The following is a 20,814-nucleotide window of genomic DNA, read 5'->3' on the forward strand; positions in this document are numbered from 1 at the left end:
AAAAATAAGCAAAAACCATCATTGGGGAAAATAAGTCAACTCACCAGCTTCATTTCTAAAAACAAAATCTGTACATGAACATTTTCATTATCATCATTTAATAATTATTTGTATACCAATGATTTCTATTGTTTTAGTGGTCTTGGGTGCCAGAAAACAATTCTAACAACAACAACAGGGCGATAATAAAAGAAGGACATGGGTCTATCTTATTTTTATCCCAATGCACAGTCAGGAAGAGGCTATAGTTTCAGCGCCAAAGAATCTCCATGACTCACTGCTGGAGAAATGCACAAATTGGGGTCAGAGAGTTTTCAAATGTGCAGTAAACACAGTAGTTATTTGCAAAGGCATAAATCATAGGTTGAAGGCGAATCTATACAGTGCTCACTCAATAACAACACTACTATGTTCTCATTAATGGTTCAGATGTGTTAAATGCCTCTGATGGCCTCGTATCTTTTCAGCTTCTACATGTTGAATGTCAAAGTAAAAAGAAGAGTATCGAAGCTCCGGAATTTTAGGGTCATTTCTTTTTTTGTTAAAACGCGTTGGCTAAGAGCTCTGATAAATCTTCTTGTCTTCTGAAAGAATAAAAGATTCACATCCATTCTCTTGACATCGGTAGGAAACTGTCTTCAAATGACCTCTCGGTGGGTGTTTGAAACTTAAGCGATTTTCCAAGACATCTTATGAAGCGAAAATGAACCACTTCTCCATTATTGATATTTAGTGTTTTCAATGGCAGGTGTGAACAGTCAGATTTAGACTCGCTCCGTCAAGAAACAACAACACGACATTGAACTATAAACTTCACAGCATGAAAAGGAGAAGAGGAATTCATTCAGGCAGTTCTCAATACACAGCAGAGAGCAGGAAAATGAACTGCAACAAGCAAACGACTAGACTCCGTATCGAATTCTTCAAAATTGTTTTTAATCTATACCAAGGCAGAAAACAAGCGCTTTTTCAGAAACAACCTCATAATCCCTTTGCGTTGTTCCATTAAAATAAAAACCCCAGATTCAGCGATTTGTCCTAATGAGCCTTGTCCTGACAAAAGACCGGATTTAGTCAGTGTGGCTCCCCGCAGAGGAAAAGTTTAACAACCTTCAGATCACAGCGTAACTGTTCTGCCGCATAATTAAGACTATATCTGCCTATTACAATTCATTATGTTATAAACTCATCCCATTGCTCACACTCATTCACTATAGACGGGGCGGGCCTCTCTCTCTCTGGTCATGTTTAACAAAAGCTTTTGGAAAATAACGAAGAGTGAATTTGAATGACACGTTTTACAAATTTGAGATCTCACAGTGTGCATTTTAAATATACAGTATGACATATATGACATTGCTTTTGTAATTTGCAAATTGCAACCATTCAAATTAAAGGAATAGTTCAGCGTTTTTGCATACTGAGATATGTTCTCACCTGAGCTTAGACGAGTTGGTGCGTACCTGTCTGGTCTTTGTGTGTGCCCTCAGTCACGCACAAAGACCAAAGATGTTGTTAGCATTTGGCCTCTCCCAATGTCCATGGGCTCAGGTAAGAACATACCACAGCATGGAAGAACTGTCTGATCTCATTCACGGGGGGGGGGGGGGGGGGGGGGGGCATCAACTCGTCTAAGCTCAGGTAAGAACATATCTCAGTATGGAAAAACTATTAACTATTCCTTTAAGTAAGGGTACCGAATGATCCCAGGAGCTATGTTGTCGGGGGCTTCGTGGATTCGTATGGTCTCCCATGGCAAACAGGTCCCAAGTGATGGGTCAGACAAAGAGTGGTTCAGAAGCCTCTTATGAGAGGCCAACAGACCCGTTTAATCGTGAAGCCGTCCTCCCGTGGACCCACCACCTGCAGGAGGAGCCATAAGGGGCTGGTGCGACCCGGCAACGGACAAGTGGAAGATGGATGGATGGATGGATGGATGGGAAACCGTAGCACCCAAAGGAAACCTGGCTGCCCGCCTTCAGTGCTCCTCTGAAACTGTGCACTGCCTCCTGTTTCAAATCGTGGTGTCCTGCACTGGTCAGCTCCTCCTCCTCGTTCATCTCCCTCCTGCGCAGCTCCCTCGGCTCCACAAGAGTTCATGTGTTTTATTCTCCAGTGAACGTCCATTAGCCAGAACACTAGTAGGGACTGAAGGCATGTGTGACTTAAATTTGAGTCTTGCCCGGACACCTCCTCCTATGTCCCTTCCTCCACCTGTGCTGCAGTTGTTGGGGGCTCTTGGTGCCTCTTCGGTGTCTCAGAAGAAGAAATGTGCAGGTCTCAAATGTCTTAAGTTTGTTTACTTTTAACAAACTGCTTTCTTCAAGACAATTATGGACTCTTTACAGTGAAAAAAAATCTGCTGAACTCCACAAAAACACTAACCTGGCTAACACCAGGCTGCTGTGTGCGCTCGAATTATTTCGAACTGCACAACAGCCTGGGGACCATGGCCAAATCTCCGGTGGATTTGGGAACCAATCACAGAGCGAGGAGGGACGGCAAGACGATGACGCACTATTCGATATATGGAAGCTTGTAGTTTATTTACGGATAATTTAAAAAAAAGTTTATTTACGGATCCAACATGACAGCAGCAGACACGATGGTATTTTTTGATCAAGCTTTAGACCTTGTTCTAAATAATTTAGCTCAAAAGTTTACAGCGGGTACGTCATACGTCATCTCATACGATGATATGATTGGCTGGGGCTACGTGCAGACGCATGAGACTTTTTTTTTTTTTTTTTCGTATCGCCCAATAAACGACTATGGACGATCGTAAACCACACCTCTCCTACGAGAAAATGAATTGGTGGTCCCCAGACTAAATATCACTTGTGATTTTAGTCTGGTGTTAGCCAGGCTACAAAAACACGGCAAAGACGTACAAAAGCATCCAGTAAAACAATGTGGAACACAGAAACCGCAAAAGCAGTTTGCAGAAAAAGGCAAAAAAAAACAGCTGTACCAAGAGCGCGAGAGAGGTTGCTGCTTGTTTACACGTCGCCATGACTGATTTCTCTTACAAAAAAAGAAGAAAATATGCTCAAATGAAATGAATGACAGTAGAGCCGAACAGAGCTGAACCAAACGTTGTGGTTTTAATGATAAAACAGCAGTAAAAACAAGGTCCAAAAGTTTACGTAACAGAACCCTTGACTTTGACTCGAAATATAACAATTCAAAGCATATGGGGTTGTCTGGTCCAAAAGGCAGAAGGGAATAAATTACGATGACAATAATGCACTGTGCAGCCGCAATCTATCACAGCACAACCTCCCTGGATTTTAAAAGCTGTAATCTGTTTGAGCTCCAACTTCTCCCCGGTGTCAATGCAGCTATTAGTCTCAATAAGCAGCGACAAGCAGAGGAGATATTCTTTATGTGTGGACAGGAGAGGAGCCTGTGTTCACAGCAATGCAGCCGTTAAACACAGGAAGCAACAGTGGATTATGGTGTTTCACTCCACTGTGTTTTAATTAGAGTTGATCCTAGAATGAGAGACATTTAAACTGTGCCGTTTTACTAGCCGTGAAGAATGCAGCCTTTTAGAAAGTGCAATATCCTTTGTTAACGACAAACATGCCGTCTTAATGGGGTCTTTATTTCTAACTCAAACAGCAAATCCAATCACAACACTTTTCAGGAAATTCACAAAAAATGTATGTACCGGTGCATACATCCATCCTTTTAAAACCATAATAGGAAAACTTGTCTTTGGGCATGTTTCCAATTATGTTTTCATATGCGTGTAAGTGAAATTAATATTGTGGTCACCGTAAATTAAACCATGGCCAAAGACAAATCACATGACAGTTTTAGAAATTCCTACGACATGTTTTCAACTTAACCTCTTAACCCCCGCCTTATCCAAACACATTTTCTCCAATTCGGCTTTACCCAATTTAAAATGTTTCTTGCCTGGAGAGTTTACAGCCTCATTTGAAAGCTAAGACTTACATAACGGAGCGAGGATTTTTTGCATCGTATTTTTGATGCTTTTTTGAAGCTTTTTTGTTGTTTTTTTGATACATTTTTGTTGTTTTTTTAATGCATTTTTGGTGCTTTTTTTAATGCTTTTTTCGTTGTTTTTATTAAGTTTTTTTTATATGTTTTTGTTGCTTTTTATGCATTTTTGTCCGTTTTTTGCATTTTTGTTGAGTTTTTAATGCATTTTTGTTGCTTTTGTACATTTTTGTTGTTTTTTGATATGCTTTTGTTGTTTTTTATATGTGTGTTGCCTTTAAGGCAGTTTATTCTTTAGTAAATATTCTACAAGTAATTTCATCTAGTTTAAAAAGGTTTAAAATGTTGCAACAAGTTAAAATAATCATTTGATCTGCATAAATAAATAATTCATCTAATTTTCTATAATCTAAGTTAAAAATATTGTCGTTAAGAGCTACTTCCGGTTTCGCCGCGCTACTTCCGGTTCGCGGTCCCGACTCTAAAACGTAAACAGGAGCCATGCTACAGGCTACCAGTCAGATCCTCAGCAGTTGCCAACCACGCTGAAAGCATTAACAAGGCAATGCCGTAAGTGTGATTTGTTTTTGTATTTAGCTCTGTATTTAGCATTGTTTTTGTAACTCTGATAGGATGAGTGCATTTTATTTTCATGTCTAGTTCAGCCATTTTGCTGATGTACTGTATGTTTTTCACAGTTTTCATCATCCAGTAAAGGAGAATACACACACTACAGTCTCAGAGGCTTCTTTGCTGGTGGTTTATCTGCGTGTTTTCCGAAGACACTACAGTGAAAAGGCACCATCCGATGTTTCATCGTGGTCAAAATGGCATTAAGCAACCGATCTGCTGCAAGTCCAACCGGCACCGCATGCTCATCTGTGAAGAGTGCTGCTCGTGCTCGTGCTAAAGCAGAGGCAGCGAAGGTGAGAGCATCCTATGCAAGTAAAGAAGCAGAGCTAAAAGTGGAAAAAGCTATAAGTGAACTACAAAAACTGAAAATTGACACAGCGCTAGAAGTGCTAACAAAACAAAGGGAAGCTCATGCTGCGGAAGCAGAGGCTGAAGTGCTAGAAGATGCAGATGAATATGAGAGCAGGAATTCTTTATTAGACAAAGTAAAAAGAGAAAGAACAAATTACTACGTACAATCACAAAGGGACATTCATCTCCCACAAGTCCCAGCTACATCGGCACAACACGTGGCCTCAGATGATACATTTGTAACATGGGACCCACCTGAGGAGGAATTTGCAGAACCACCACCTATCAGCATTAGGCCAAAGTTCACTTTCAAACAGGCAGCTTCGCCTATTCAAACTAAACCTTGCCCAACTAAAGTTGAGACAAAACCAAGAGTAGAACAAACACAGAACGCTCTCAGGCCTCACGCATCTCCATTCATGCCTCGTTACAATACTGCAGCTAGTATGTCACACCCAGCTGAGCCATTTGCCCAATACATGGCACGTCGAGACCTAATCACGTCAGGCCTCTACCAATACGACGATAGGCCAGAGAACTTCAGAGCGTGGTACTCCTCATTCATTGGTGCTATAGCCGAAGTCCACCTAACACCAACTCAGGAGTTAGATCTCATGACAAAATGGCTGGGAAAGGAGTCAAGTAATCAAGTCAAGCGCATACGCTCAGTACACGTCAATAACTCTGGTGCAGCACTACAGAAAGCATGGGACAGACTTCGTGACTGTTATGCAGCCCCTGAAGTGATCGAAAAGTCACTCTTCCAAAAATTGGACAGTTTTCCGAGATTAACAACTAAGGACTGTGTCAAACTGCGCGAACTAGGTGATCTGCTCCAAGAGATCCAAGGAGCCATGGAGGATGGCTATCTTCCTGGTCTGTCATATCTGGACACTTCTCGGGGAATAGGTCCAATTGTAGACAAACTCCCTTATGCACTCCAAGAAAGATGGATGACTCATGGGTCCAACTACAAAGAGGAAAATAACGGCTGTTTCCCACCTTTCAAGTACTTTTGCAAGTTCATATGCAAGGAGGCAAAGAAACGCAATGATCCAAGTTTCACCCAACAAAACAGTCAAACGTACACTAAACCAGAAAGACCCAACGTAAAGAACTTTAACTCAGCCAAACCAATCGCTGTGCACAAAACGAACATTTCAACCCCCAACAACGACATTAACAAGAACTGCCCGCTGCACAATAAGCCACACCCACTCAAGAAATGCAGGACATTCAGGAACAAACTACTGGATGAAAGAAAGGCCTTCCTCAAAGAGAAAGGAATATGTTTCAAGTGTTGCTCTTCAGACACGCATCTCGCCAAGGACTGTAAATCTACAGTAAAGTGCACTGAATGTGACAGCACACGCCACGACACAGTCATGCATCCCGGTCCTCCACCACAAAGCAACAAGGCTCCTCCACCGGCCCAAGAGGATGGCGGGGAGGGAGAAAATCAACTCGACAATGTTGAGGTAACCTCAAGCTGTACTGAAGTGTGTGGCCAAGGTCAGTGGGGTCGTTCATGTTCAAAAATATGTCTCACCAGGGTGTATCCAAAAGGTCAAAAGGACAGTGCTGTTAAAGCTTATGTAATCATGGACGACCAGAGCAATCGTTCTTTAGCTAGGCCTGAGTTCTTTGAACTTTTTGACATTAAAACTGAGCCTTTCTGCTACAACTTAAGAACATGCTCTGGCCTTGTTGAAACATGGGGTAAAATGGCCGACGGTTTCCAGATTGAGTCACTAGATGGGTCAGTGGTTATCCCATTACCTCCACTCATTGAATGTCAAGACATTCCTAACAATAGGAGCGAAATCCCAACTCCAAGCGCTGTGCAGCACCAGCCTCACCTCCGGCCCATAGCCAAGTTCATTCCAGAGCTAGATCCTAAGGCTGAAATACTTTTGCTACTAGGTCGAGATGTTTTACGCGCACACAAGGTTAGGGAACAACTCAATGGCCCTCATCACGCTCCCTTTGCCCAACGCCTAGATTTAGGGTGGGTCGTAGTCGGAGAGGTGTGCCGGGGTAAAGTTCATAAACCTGAAGTCAACACGTTCAAGACAATCATTCTCGAAAATGGCCGTCCCACAGTTTTTGGACTCTGTGACAACTTTCTGCAACTCACAGAAATGCCACACACAAAAAGGCAGGGTAAAGCACCTGAACAAACTCTGGGACAAACGGTATTCAACCGCACAGAACACGACAACAAACCAGCTCCTTCTATCGAGGACACACTCTTCTTGGAGATTATGGACAAAGGAATGTACAGAGACGACGACAATAGTTGGGTTGCCCCACTTCCTTTTAAAGAACCCCGCCAACAAATGCCAAACAACAGAGAGCTTGCAGTCAGTCGGTTTGCATCTCTCAAAAGAAACTTACAGAGAAAACCTCAAATGCAGGAGCAATACGTCGAGTTCATGGAAGGCATTTTCTCCAACGGTCATGCTGAAGTGGCTCCTCCGCTAAAACAAGGAGAAGAGTCCTGGTATCTTCCAACATTCGGGGTTTATCACCCACAAAAGCCCAACAAGATCAGGGTTGTTTTTGATTCCAGTGCCCAATACTCCGGCGTGTCCCTGAACAGTGTCCTCCTCTCCGGCCCCGATCTAAACAACAGTCTGGTCGGTGTCCTCCTTCGATTCCGGAAAGAGTCTGTCGCCATTATGGCCGATATACAGCAAATGTTTCATTGTTTCATGGTGCGTGAAGACCATCGGAACTACCTCCGTTTTCTGTGGCATAAGGACAATGATGTAAACAAGGAAGTCATTGAGTATCGTATGAAGGTCCATGTATTTGGAAACTCACCATCTCCCGCTGTTGCTGTATACGGACTGCGCAAGGCCATCAAGGCAGGAGCAAAAGACTATGGCGCTGACACAGTCGAGTTTGTGGAGAGGCATTTTTACGTTGACGACGGCTTGATCTCTCTGCCTTCTCCAGCTGAAGCAATTGACTTGCTCCAAAGAACACAAGCCTCTCTCGCTGAGTCCAATCTTCGCCTGCACAAGTTTGCTTCTAACTCTCAAACAGTGACACAGGCCTTTTGTCCTGAAGATTGTGCTGCAGTCGTTAAAGACCTAGATCTTGGTGGCGAAGAAGCTCAGTCACAGCGAAGCCTAGGTCTCATTTGGGAAACAACGACGGACACTTTCACCTTCTCAGTGGCCACCACAATCAAACCATTCACTCGCCGAGGTGTTTTGTCCTCTGTCAATAGCGTCTTTGATCCACTGGGCCTATTGGCACCCGTCACAATCCAAGGAAGAGCTCTACTCCGTGAACTCTCCTCAGAGTGTTCAGAATGGGACACACCGCTTCCGCAGGACAAGCAAAGCAAATGGGAAAGTTGGAGAGATTCCCTCAAAGATCTAAAAGAACTTCATGTCCCAAGAACCTACACATTCACCACTCTCAGGCAAGCTAAACGCAACGAACTGTATCTATTCTCGGATGCTTCAACCAAAGCGATTGGTGCTGTAGCCTACCTGAAAGCAGTCCATCCTGACGATAAGGTGGAGGTAGGATTCATAATGGGCAAGGCAAGACTTGCTCCCCAGTCAGAACCTACCATACCAAGGCTCGAACTGTGCGCCGCCGTCTTGGCAGTCGAGATGGCCGATCTAATTCAGGATGAGTTAGACCTACAGCTGGACGCAGTTCACTTTCACACAGACAGTAAGGTAGTCCTCGGCTATATCTGTAACGAGTCAAAAAGATTCTACACATACGTCCACAACAGAGTGCAGCGTATTCGTCAGTCCTCAAAGCCAGAACAGTGGCACTATGTGCGCACAGAGGAAAACCCTGCAGATCATGCTTCACGGTCGCTGACACCATCTCAACTGGCAAAGACAACTTGGTTCACCGGACCTTCCTTCATCTATCGTCCACCTGCTGAAACAAAACAAGTAAGTGGAGAGTTTGAGTTAATCGAACCAGACAAAGACTGTGAAGTAAGGCCACAAGTAAAAACTCTGGCAACTAACATCCAAGTACTCACTTGCAAACGCTTTCAACGCTTCTCCACCTTCAAGTCCCTGGTCAGAGCAGTAGCGTTCCTCGTCCACATTGCAAAAACGTTCAATGGCAGTAAACCAAACAGTGAATGCAAAGGATGGCACAAATGTCACTTACCTCGAACACCGGATGAAATGACTCAAGCAAAGAACGTCATTCTCAAAGAGACACAACAAGCAACTTTTGAAAAAGAACTGTTGGCTCTTCAAGCTGGCAAACCAATTCCCACGCAAAGTGCTCTTCAAAAACTCAGCCCAGTCCTCGACAATGGCCTTATTGTTGTAGGAGGACGACTCAAACACTCTGAGCTTGAGAACTTTGAAAAGACCCCAATAATCATTCCCAAAGACTCTCACGTCTCTCTCCTGCTCACTCGTCATCACCACGAACAGGTAAAACACCAGGGTCGTCACCTGACGGAAGGAGCAATCAGGGCTGCAGGGCTTTGGCTAATAGGGGGGAAAAGACTTGTCAACTCGGTGATCCACAAATGCATTATTTGCCGCAAACTACGTGGAAAACAGGAAGAACAACGCATGGCAGATCTACCACCTGAACGGCTCAAAATGTGTCCTGCCTTTACCTACGTGGGCCTTGATGTTTTCGGGCCCTGGACAATAAGTACAAGGCGTACCAGGGGCGGACAAGCCCAAAGTAAGCGCTGGGCCATCATGTTTAGCTGCATGAGTTCGAGAGCTGTACATATTGAGGTGATCGAATCTCTAGACACGTCCAGCTGCGTAAATGCCCTAAGACGCTTCTTTGCTCTAAGAGGTCCCGCCAAAAGACTCTTATCCGATCGAGGCACTAATTTCATAGGGGCATCCAAGGAGTTAGGTATGGACAAAACCATGCAACAGTATCTAAAAGACCAAGGTTGCAGCTGGGAATTCAACCCGCCTCATGCCTCCCACATGGGAGGCTCCTGGGAGCGCATGATTGGTGTTGCTCGAAGAATTCTGGACTCCATGCTACTGCAAGACAAGGTACAACTAACTCACGAAGTGTTGTGCACGCTCATGGCGGAAGTTACAGCCATCATAAATGCAAGGCCACTTCTCCCAGTTTCTTCAGATCCAGAGAACCCTTTCATCCTCACTCCGTCAATGCTCCTCACACAGAAATCGTGCCTTCTACCACCTCCTGGAAATTTCCTGGACAAAGACTTATACACAAAGCAATGGAGACAAGTGCAGGCTCTCGCTAACCAGTTTTGGACGCGCTGGAGGCGAGAGTACCTGCCCTCGCTGCAAAAGAGACAAAAATGGACTGTATCTCAAAGGAACCTGCAAGTCGGTGACCTTGTTTTGCTTAAGGATAAGCAGGTCACACGCAACAGCTGGCCCATGGCTCGGGTCAGTGCAACATTCCCCGGAAAGGACAGTCGTGTAAGAAAAGTCGAAGTAAAGACCAGTGACCAAGGCAATATAAAGACTTTCATGCGACCAGTGACTGAAGTCATTCTCCTCCTACCTAAGGACTGATTCTTCCAAGATTTAGTTAGTTTATAGTGGCCTCTAGAGGCCAGGCGGGGAGTGTGTTGCCTTTAAGGCAGTTTATTCTTTAGTAAATATTCTACAAGTAATTTCATCTAGTTTAAAAAGGTTTAAAATGTTGCAACAAGTTAAAATAATCATTTGATCTGCATAAATAAATAATTCATCTAATTTTCTATAATCTAAGTTAAAAATATTGTCGTTAAGAGCTACTTCCGGTTTCGCCGCGCTACTTCCGGTTCGCGGTCCCGACTCTAAAACGTAAACAGGAGCCATGCTACAGGCTACCAGTCAGATCCTCAGCAGTTGCCAACCACGCTGAAAGCATTAACAAGGCAATGCCGTAAGTGTGATTTGTTTTTGTATTTAGCTCTGTATTTAGCATTGTTTTTGTAACTCTGATAGGATGAGTGCATTTTATTTTCATGTCTAGTTCAGCCATTTTGCTGATGTACTGTATGTTTTTCACAGTTTTCATCATCCAGTAAAGGAGAATACACACACTACAGTCTCAGAGGCTTCTTTGCTGGTGGTTTATCTGCGTGTTTTCCGAAGACACTACAATATGCATTTTTTGTGCTTTTTTGTCAGGTTTTTAATGCGTTTTTGTCTGTTTTTTGCATTGTTGTTGCTTTTTTCGTTGTTTTTTGATGACTTTAGGTTGTTTTTGATGCGTTTTTGTTGCTTTTTTATGCGTTTGAGGGTTAAGAGGTTAAACTTTCTCTTTATACATTGAGAAGATCCTCGTCTTGACAAACTAGGAATTTTTCACGGTGTACGTGCAACATAAAAAGTATAACACAGAATTTAGGCAAAAATAAGCTATAAAACGTTAAACTATAAGGCCTTAGGGGGCATGCACAAAAAAATATTAAAATAAATAAGATGTGTAGGTGTATAAAGTGATAAAGTGATATAAAGTGATAAGTGGTTCTTGTGTAGCTGTATTTTGAATCATTAGAGTTGATTGTGAACGAATTATGAAACTAAAGATTCTATTTTGAGACCAGTTTGTTTTTGTATCTGAAAGTCGGCTGCTCACTTCCCACAATCCAAATGAACCTCATTGAACTGCTGAGTTTGTACCAGAAAACTAAAATGGATTACAAAAGTAGCCATTTTTAAATAGTTGACAAGTCACAATTGATCCAATAAGTTATTCTAGCTTCATTTATTTGTGCTAATACACCACATACGAGCAGTGCACTGTGTTTGCCTCATTCAATAACTGGAGAAACTAAGCAAGAGCAGGTAGTGATTAATGAGCAAATGTATGAATATCGGATGAATAATTTTCCACAGTGTTCACTTTTGAGGTTTGAACTTGGGGATACGCGGCAACAAAACCGATCCACTGCACGCTCCAGCACATCGGGACGTCTCTGGTATTTTCTGCCATTTACAATTCAACACAGTCCCAAAAGCACATCCCAATTTCCATTCGTTCTGAGCCTCACCCTTGGCCTGCTTTAATGCCGTGTTGTGTTGATATGTGCTGTGAGCCTCTTTGCTTCTGGAGCCGGAGGTGTGAAGGCTCTGCATGTAACAAGAATACTAAAGACCTAGCGCTTTTACTCAAGTGGCTCTATGGGGAACCAACAAAACACGTACACCCAACACGGGATGCAGCATGAAGCCTAGACATGTGAGCAAAGTAATTCTTCATCAAAGGGTTATAAAAGGATCATTATGGGGGGTATTTACTATTTTAAATTAAGATTGAATTCATAGTGCACATGATTTAATTAACTGAAATATTAATTAAGTCACGTTCACATGACTTTACAACACTGTAAACAGCCTATAATTAAAACACAATTAAGAATTATATCTTGGTAACTATAGAAACCATCAAAATGCTGAATTTTGGACTCCCTTTATAATATCCCTGGCTGAACATATCCACATGAAACAAACTCAACATCTTCTCTTAGCACATACAGTATGAACTAAGGTCAACTTGTTGTCTCATAAAGGTGTCCAAATATGGTAACAATATTCAGAATAATGTTGGTCAGATAAAGGACTTGGTATCCAGGAGTAACCAGGAGTAGTTCGACATCTGCATAGTAAAGTGAAGATATTACTACGCAGATGACGAAGTACTCCTGGAATTTATTACGCCTTACAAAGTAGTTCCCCTTTTCATCCACTTAGAAAATCCACATTGTTTAATTTTGTGTAATTATACTTTATAGTAAATAGGGAAAATGTGGAAGAGCTTGGTAGCTTCCAGGAGAGGCTAAATGCTAACGCCGTCTGTGCTGTGTTTACGTGACCGAGGGCACGCCTGAAGACCAGACAGGTACAAATAAACTCATCTAAGCTAAGATAAGACCAAATTTCAGTATGTAAAAACGGTGGCCTATTCCTGCCGCTCTCCTCTCCACTCCCACTTAACTTGTTATTAAAATAAGTCATGGAAAGAGCATACCAACCATTTTCTGAGCGTTGTTGAGTGAAACATCCGACATAGATAAACGAGAAACATTGTGTGTTTCCGTCGTACAAATAAATGCAGCTCACATAATAAGGCTCCATAACAGACAGAAGCGCCGTTGCAACCCGAAAACCTGACTATCTTCTTAAATATTTGACCAATCAACGCGAAACGACAAGTGTTGTGACATCGATCGTCCTCTCCCAAGCCTAAAGTCATGAGCGGCTATATGGAGGTACTACAGCAGGGGTAGGCAAGTTTTCTTGGCGGAGGCCGACTTTCTTTATTGTACTTAGACCAAGGGCCGAAGCCGATGATTATTAGCCCAAAGTAAAGCACAACACTGCAAAATGACCATCTTAAATAAGATAAATGACTTAAAATTGCTTGAATAAAAGTTCTTCTATGTTGAATTTCAGTCGGATTGAGCTAATCCAAGATACAAATGCTAGCGCCAATGGAACAAGAATAAAACCCACTTGAAATCAGACAAATAATTGTTTTTCACTTGAAATGACACAAAATTATCTGAATTAAGAGAATAACTACTACTAGAGGTTTTATCTCATCTAAAACCAGAACAAATCTACTCAAACCTTAGATTTAATTTCTTAATTCAAGTAGATTTATGTCATTTCTTCCTTAAAACGATCATTCCTTTTCCAGTGCACTTCCCACACCAGTGTTGTACATAATACATGACCTAATTGGGTGTATTGACAGCATTTCTACCCTTTTTTCTCCCATTTAACTCTATTATTGTTAAAAGTACCCTCTGATTTGTGTGATAATGTTTCTCAAGATCAATTTGAGGGCCAGAGGTGCTGTGCTGAAGGGCCGGATTTGGCCCTCGGGCCTGACGTTGCCTACCCCTGTACTACAGCAATGATGCAATCGTCGTCACAAAGCACATCGGTTTCGCCTTCCTTTTCATCTGAAACATTTCCAAGTATCCCCTATGGCCCCCGTACCCCTGGTTGGGAAACACTGCTCTAAACAACCAGCACAGATAACGACTACCTACACAAACACTTCTATAATGTGCAAGCAAAGTAACCAAGTGGTCTTCGTCTCATGGCTGTAACACACTGCACATACCACTCTATGCCAACGACACATCCATTAATGTCTATCACTGTCCCATTTAATTACTCTGTACTCTGATTCCAAATATGGTCTATAAATTCCTCAAAGGTCTGCCCGGTGTTCTTTTATCTTCCTTCTACAGAGCTGTAAGTAGCTAAAAGCGGACAGCTGCCTTTTGTACTGACTCATCTTTTTGTACTGAGTGACACTTAAAAACTCTTACATAAACGTCACTTCAGGATGTTTGCACTTTACAACGGCCGCGACACTTACCAGCTTAGCCACATAGTTGACGACAAGCGAGTCTATTTTCTTCTTCCCCAAACGAGGAAGGTGCCTGTTGAGATGATCCCGCAGCTTGTCAACCGTCTGCAAGTAGAAGAGTAGAGAGAAAATAATAAAATAAAGTAAAAATTGCAACGTCATTATTTTTTGAGTGAAACCAACTGTGTGTGTGTGTGTGTGTGTGTCTTGGTACTTCGCTGTGCACTCAGTAAGGTCAGTCGGAGTTCATCTCAAGTTTTTCCTATGACTAAAAGTGTCCCAGAATTAGCAAATAGAAAGATGAGACGGGGGAGGAAAAAATGGTGAACCTGTAGATAATAAAGTGTCAAACAGACCAGATGCAATTTAAGTAGAAAGGAACAGGGTTTAAGGAAGTAGAGATGAGGAGACAAGAGGTCGTCCTTAGAATAGCCCGCTTCCAGACTGAACTCTATTAAGTTGGAGCTCTTCAAGTACAGGAAAGACTGGCTAATGGGAGAAGAGGACTGAAAAGGTTTTTTTTTTATAGATGCTGTTGATAAAAGTTACACGTAATATCAATAATACTACTCTACTACAATGAAATCTACACATAAAGAAATGTACTGCCATAAAACTGTTCACTCTCGCATGTAATCACTCTGGGCAGTATATGTTAGAGAATTAACAATGGTGTTCAAGAGGATAGATGAAGAATAGGCAGCAGTCTGGATGTCTTATACAGGAGACGTTTATTTACCATCGGTGCGGGACCCGGAGACATGAACTCGAGACATTGCGCTAGTCCTACCATGCAAGTCTGTCTATGCTTCCACAGAAAAGGGATAAATACCCTCTCAGAGCGTCTTACTGATACACAAGCAACACATTCAGTGACTGAGAGTGGGCGCCTGAGCACCACAGTCAAGGCTATGACAGAGATAGTACGACTTTACAGCTTGACCCAGTATGATAAATAGCGATTTAATGTTATCCTCTAACAATATACAGCACCAAATCTTAACAGATGCAGAATCTAAACCGACGCTGACAGAGTGCTCCCAAAATGCAGAAGATGGAGTAGGCTTGAATACCCTATTTTATCTTCTTTCCATTCCTTCTAGAGCTGAATGAATGATTTAAACATTTTTGTCTTTTGTTATTGCTATAAACACAAGATAGAAGTAGATTGCAATTACTTAAAGAGACTCGATGCAAGTTGGTCATTTTATACTCGCTACTGCCACCTCAGGTCTTATGCGTAACTGCAGCTTCTATATTAAGCTCGTGCATGACGGCACTTCAGACCCGAATTAACAACTTTTTGAGTGACAGTGTAGGATTTTAGAAGCAGTTGTGGTGAACAGGTCTGGGCTCATTCTACACATTAGGACATGGCTGGAACATGTAGGGGGAGGAAAACACAAAAGTTTAACATTTTTAAACTCTTTATAGTCCTGTTGGAGCCATGTGTCACCACTAGGAGGTGCTGTGGTGATGCTCTACATATGGGGAGCCACACCTTAGTCACACAGGTGTTGGCAATCCAGAAGAGCACACAGTTTGTTGACCGCTTCACTGTGTGTGTTTTTAGCCCTTGTTTATGGAAGTAATGATTTGGATTTTATAATGAATTATTGAAACTTGACACTATTTTGTATCTAATAAAGCAGCTGTAATTTTGTACATTGGACTCTTCGGATTTGTATGGAAGTGCACAGTCAGCGCGTCACTTACTTTACCTGGATTTGCTGCCCTCATCGGTCTATGTGGAATTTAGCCGTAAAATAAGTCAACAAACTCGCTTTGGACATTCTAAGTGGCTGCCGCATGTACCTTCTGTGGGTCATTGGATTTAGAGGAGCAGAGGAGTTACCTGGTGCCTGTCTTCAATCAGCCTGCTGCTGGAGGGAGGCACACAGGTGTGGCCGGCTGTTTGGTGGTTGCAGAGAGAACGAAGGATCTTGCTCTACTGTGGTTCAAGCCAGGAAAGCTCAGCATCTGGGAGGTAGGCCATTGTTGCCCTACTTGCCCCTCACTGACTTTGTATACAGCGGAGCAAAGTTTCTCATAGAACTATGGCAACTATGAATGAGCATGAAGAAGACAAAGACATAATGCAACCAGCGCAAAGGGACACTATGCATGCCGAAGGTGCACAGGAGCAGACTGTTCGACCTAAGGAAAAAAGGGCCATCAAATTGACTGCCAAAGCATATTCAGAGAAGCTTGAAAGGTTACAAAACAACAGAAAATCTAAGCTAAATCAGGCGGCTAATTTGAGAAAGCTTGAGAGCTTATTGAAAAGAACAGCCAACCTTCAGAGATGAAGAGTGTTTTTGACACATTTTTGGTTTTATGTGAAGATGTAACATCTATTCAGAATGCATTGATGGAAATGTTACCTGATATTGAAAAGGAGAAACATGACATATGGTTTAAAGCCAAAATGATGCCCTCTAGTCAAAACAGTCAAGACATTTGCAGTTTACTTGAGAGGCAAAATGAAATCACTGCCTCTCTGGTGAGGCAGCAATTGCTCCTGTCTTTACCAGCTAGAGATGTGCCAATTTTTGATGGTGACCCTTTACAGTATCTTTCTTTCTGCAGAGCATTTAAACATGGCGTAGAGGCAAGGGCCACAAAAGGGGACTGTTTGTATTATTTAGAGCAATTCACCTCTGGGCTCCCGAAAGAACTTGTGCGTAGCTGCTTACATATGGAACCAGAGAGCGGCTTTGAACGTGCTAAACAATTATTACAGGAGCATTTTGGAGATGAGATCAGAATTGCCTGTGCATATATGGAGAAGATCTTCTGTTGGCCAACTATAAAGTCAGAGGACGTGGATGCTCTGCACTCCTATGCACTTTTTCTACGTGCATGCTGTAACGTTATGATGGACTTGGACTATTTAAAGGACCTGGATGTTCCGACAAATATGAGAGCAGTTTTGACCAAATTACCATATAAACTCAGAGAGCGCTGGAGAAGTGTTGCATATGATATAATGGACTCAACAAACCAACGGGCCACATTTAAAGATCTTGTGGGATTCCTGGAGAAACATGTTAAGATTTTGTCTGATCCTTTATTTGGCCGTATTCAGGAATCATCATCTGGGTTTGGTGGGACTAGAGTTGTGAGTAGGACCAGGTCCCAGCCCAACACTGCCAGAGGGACATGTTTTGGTACTGCAGTTTCGCCTCTGCCTGCACAGGACAGAGGTGCGGCAGAAAATGAAAATACTTTGTGTGTTTTCTGTTTAGAGGATCATCTGCTTGTCGAGTGTCTGCAGTTTAAAAGAAAAGGTCAAAAGGAAAAACTTGAATTTCTAAAGAACAAGGGGCTATGTTTTGGCTGCCTTGGTGCTGGGCACTTGAGGAGAGATTGTGATAATGTACCAACCTGTGAAATTGGTGGTAAATTTCATCATGTGGCACTGCACATTGACAGAACAGGTGACAAAGCTTGGGAGCAGTAAGTTGTGCCTTTCACTTTTAATGTTGCGACCTTACTGCTATATGTGAATGTTATTATACTTGGAGTGAGAACATGTATTCACTTAATGTTTGAAAACTGTTGTATTACTGAGACATGGCTCCTTAATTTCTTATTTGTATAATTGTTTTTTCCGGTTGTTGCTTAAAGCCACACCGCGTAGAATTTTACTCAATAAATAAAATTGCAATACAAGCACTTATTTTAGGACAGATGTTTTCCCGATTGAAAAATACCTCATAAATGTACAAACAAACATTTATGAGGCTCACCGCTCCTAAAAAATGACTGTAAATTTTACCGGGAGTGGGTACGTCTCTAGCTCGTTTCCATGGAGATGTGACTAAAATCAGTAGAATTTGAGGCTTAAACAGGGTAGTTTCTCATCCAAATCCATTTTTTGATCACCCAGTGCAGTAAAGGCATTTTCTGTGTTGAGCTGGTCATTAGAAGCATGTTTTGTTTTGCCAGCAACAGTATAGTCCAAAATGTTACGCAGTGTACCTTTAAGAACAATTATAGGGGCTGGAGTGTTGGAGCCATGTGTCACCACTAGGAGGTGCTGTGGTGATGCTCTACATATGGGGAGCCACACCTTAGTCACACAGGTGTTGGCAATCCAGAAGAGCACACAGTTTGTTGACCGCTTCACTGTGTGTGTTTTTAGCCCTTGTTTATGGAAGTAATGATTTGGATTTTATAATGAATTATTGAAACTTGACACTATTTTGTATCTAATAAAGCAGCTGTAATTTTGTACATTGGACTCTTCGGATTTGTATGGAAGTGCACAGTCAGCGCGTCACTTACTTTACCTGGATTTGCTGCCCTCATCGGTCTATGTGGAATTTAGCCGTAACAAGTCCCTTAAAGGAACAGGCCACCCTTTTTACAAACTCAAATATGTTCATACCTGAGCTTAGACGAGTTGATGCGTACCTGTCTGGTCTTTGTGTGTGCCCTCAGTCACGCAAAACCACAAAAGCATTTGGCTTCTCCCAATGTATTCCTATAGCTCCAAACGGGGGTGAAGTTAGAAGTGACCAAGCTCTTCCACGGGCACGCACAAAGATCAGACAGGTACGTATCAACTCGTCTAAGCTCAGGTAAGAACATATCTCAGTATGGAAAAATGGTGGCCTGTTCCTTTTACAAGAATACTATAACTATAATAGAAATAAACTTTGAATTAAATTGTCAAAAAGTGCACTGTAAAATCCTGATACCAGGAGCGGCTCCTCCTTTTTTTTTTTTCATGATGTGTGATCTAAAGGCGGTTTCACCCGGGAGCAGCTGTAGGGGTGAAATAATCGGTTGTCAGCGTTTGTCTGAAGCTGCAGTGGTCCATGGATCAGAGCGAAAGTGAAATTTGTCTCTGGCTGTTGCTCACACACTGTTATAGTTCAACAGGAATGGGCCGTCTGACAAGAGGCGTTTTATAAGACAAAGTTTCACTGTTTTGTTCCACATTTTGTCTCCTTGTCCTGCTGTTATCCACCAATATCTTCCACCAGTCACATACTGTGCAAAGCCTATACCGTGAGATCCCATTGAATAATTACTATGAAATAAAAACAGTCCATATTTTCAAATCAGCGATGGTGTGGCAGTGACGTTGGTGAGGCAATTTGCTCCCCACTAACGTCAGCGCCACGGTCTGTGCCTGAACCAGAGGTGAGCAGGTGGACGATCCAACAAACAAGCGATGCCCTCTAGCCCATGGCACAGTCACGCAACAAGATGACCGTCTTGTTAGGAGCAACACTGTCCTTGAGCCAGGCAGAAGATCAAAGCTCAGTGGAAATTTCAACAAAACGTCCCAATTATTTATTTGTACTTCAGTCATTTGTACGCAGGCCAGAGCAGACATACATTTCCAGTAGAACAAATCGAAAATTATGATGTAGCAGAGTTCATTGACAATACTTGACCTCATGCTGCAAAAAACATTATTGTCTGTATAATACTGACTTTATTATACAGACTTTTACGGAGTGTTCTCTAAAGTTTTTCTTCACAAGAACATCCTTATGGCAAGTTTCTGTGACACTAGCACAACAGCGCACAGTCTGAGTGCGTCGCAGACGTAGGAGATGACGCTGCAGGGGATGATGGCACTTTTCTAGCCGTTTGTGCACCAAGTCATTTATCAAGACAGGTACTAAATAGCGAGTGCAAGCTGAAAAATAAGTGTTGTGGGCACCGAAGCAGTCATTTGAAGCATCCTGTATTACAGTATCAGGGCCCCAAATCCGATATGTTAAAGCAGTAGTAAGTAACATGCCCCTAGAGGCCATAAACGTCACTGCAGGTGTCGTAGCATGTTACAGTTTTTTACTCATTAATTGTCCATGAGAGTAAATACTACGCTGACAGAGAAGACAAAGGGAGATATTGTACATCCAATTACTGGCTGTAAATACTGTTTAAGTGGTGCTAGCCCACAGTTAGCTTTGCCCGTTAGCCTGTTAGCTTCTTCTTCGTGATTTCCATTCGTGTGTATTGGTGGCTCTGACCCGGTGCCAGGAAAATTGTAATTGTGGTTTTCTGGCCAAAGACATCAGGGGGATTATTAAGGTAAACAAGTTACTTAGTACTGCTTTAATGCGAGAATGCTGCGTGAGTGAAAAATGCATGCACTTAGTAAATGACCCCCTAAGTACTGGTTGGAAAATACAAGAATTATCGGGCGAGTGGAGCCGAATGTGCCTCACGGGCCGAATCTTTGACATTTCCAGCCAAGTGTTACATAGATTATTTGTAATCATTCAAGAATACTGCGGTATTTAGCCAATATTTGCCATTAAATCATTTCACATAAAGGTCAGTTCAAGCAAGAGAATAGGCTCCCTGATGCCTAAGCAATATCCAGTGATGCTTCCGTACCATTACATTTTTTGAAAGGAGTTAAGATGGCCAAAGCTAGTACGGACACAAAATGAAACTCTGGAGCATGCTTTGGAGTGGCCTTTCTGTTCGTAAAGGCCACTCCAAAAGGACATATCTTTTAACAGCCCAGCATGGTTCCTTCCCAGATATAAATCCATTTTCAAGGGA

At 42.4% G+C, this 20,814-nt stretch overlaps 1 protein-coding gene across 1 annotated transcript in view; it reads right to left on the reverse strand.

Annotated features, from left to right (window-relative positions):
* Positions 1-20,814, reverse strand: part of gsap (gamma-secretase activating protein) — an 82,980-nt gene that overhangs the window by 22,249 nt on the left and 39,917 nt on the right. Inside the window, exon 25 of the mRNA XM_079552408.1 lies at positions 14,287-14,382. Within this exon, the coding sequence (XP_079408534.1) occupies positions 14,287-14,382 (96 nt within the window). The remainder of the gene's footprint in view (positions 1-14,286; positions 14,383-20,814) is intronic.

The sequence above is a fragment of the Gobius niger genome (assembly GCF_951799975.1).
Source record: "Gobius niger genome assembly, chromosome: 2".
NCBI classification, from domain to species: Eukaryota; Metazoa; Chordata; class Actinopteri; order Gobiiformes; family Gobiidae; genus Gobius; species Gobius niger.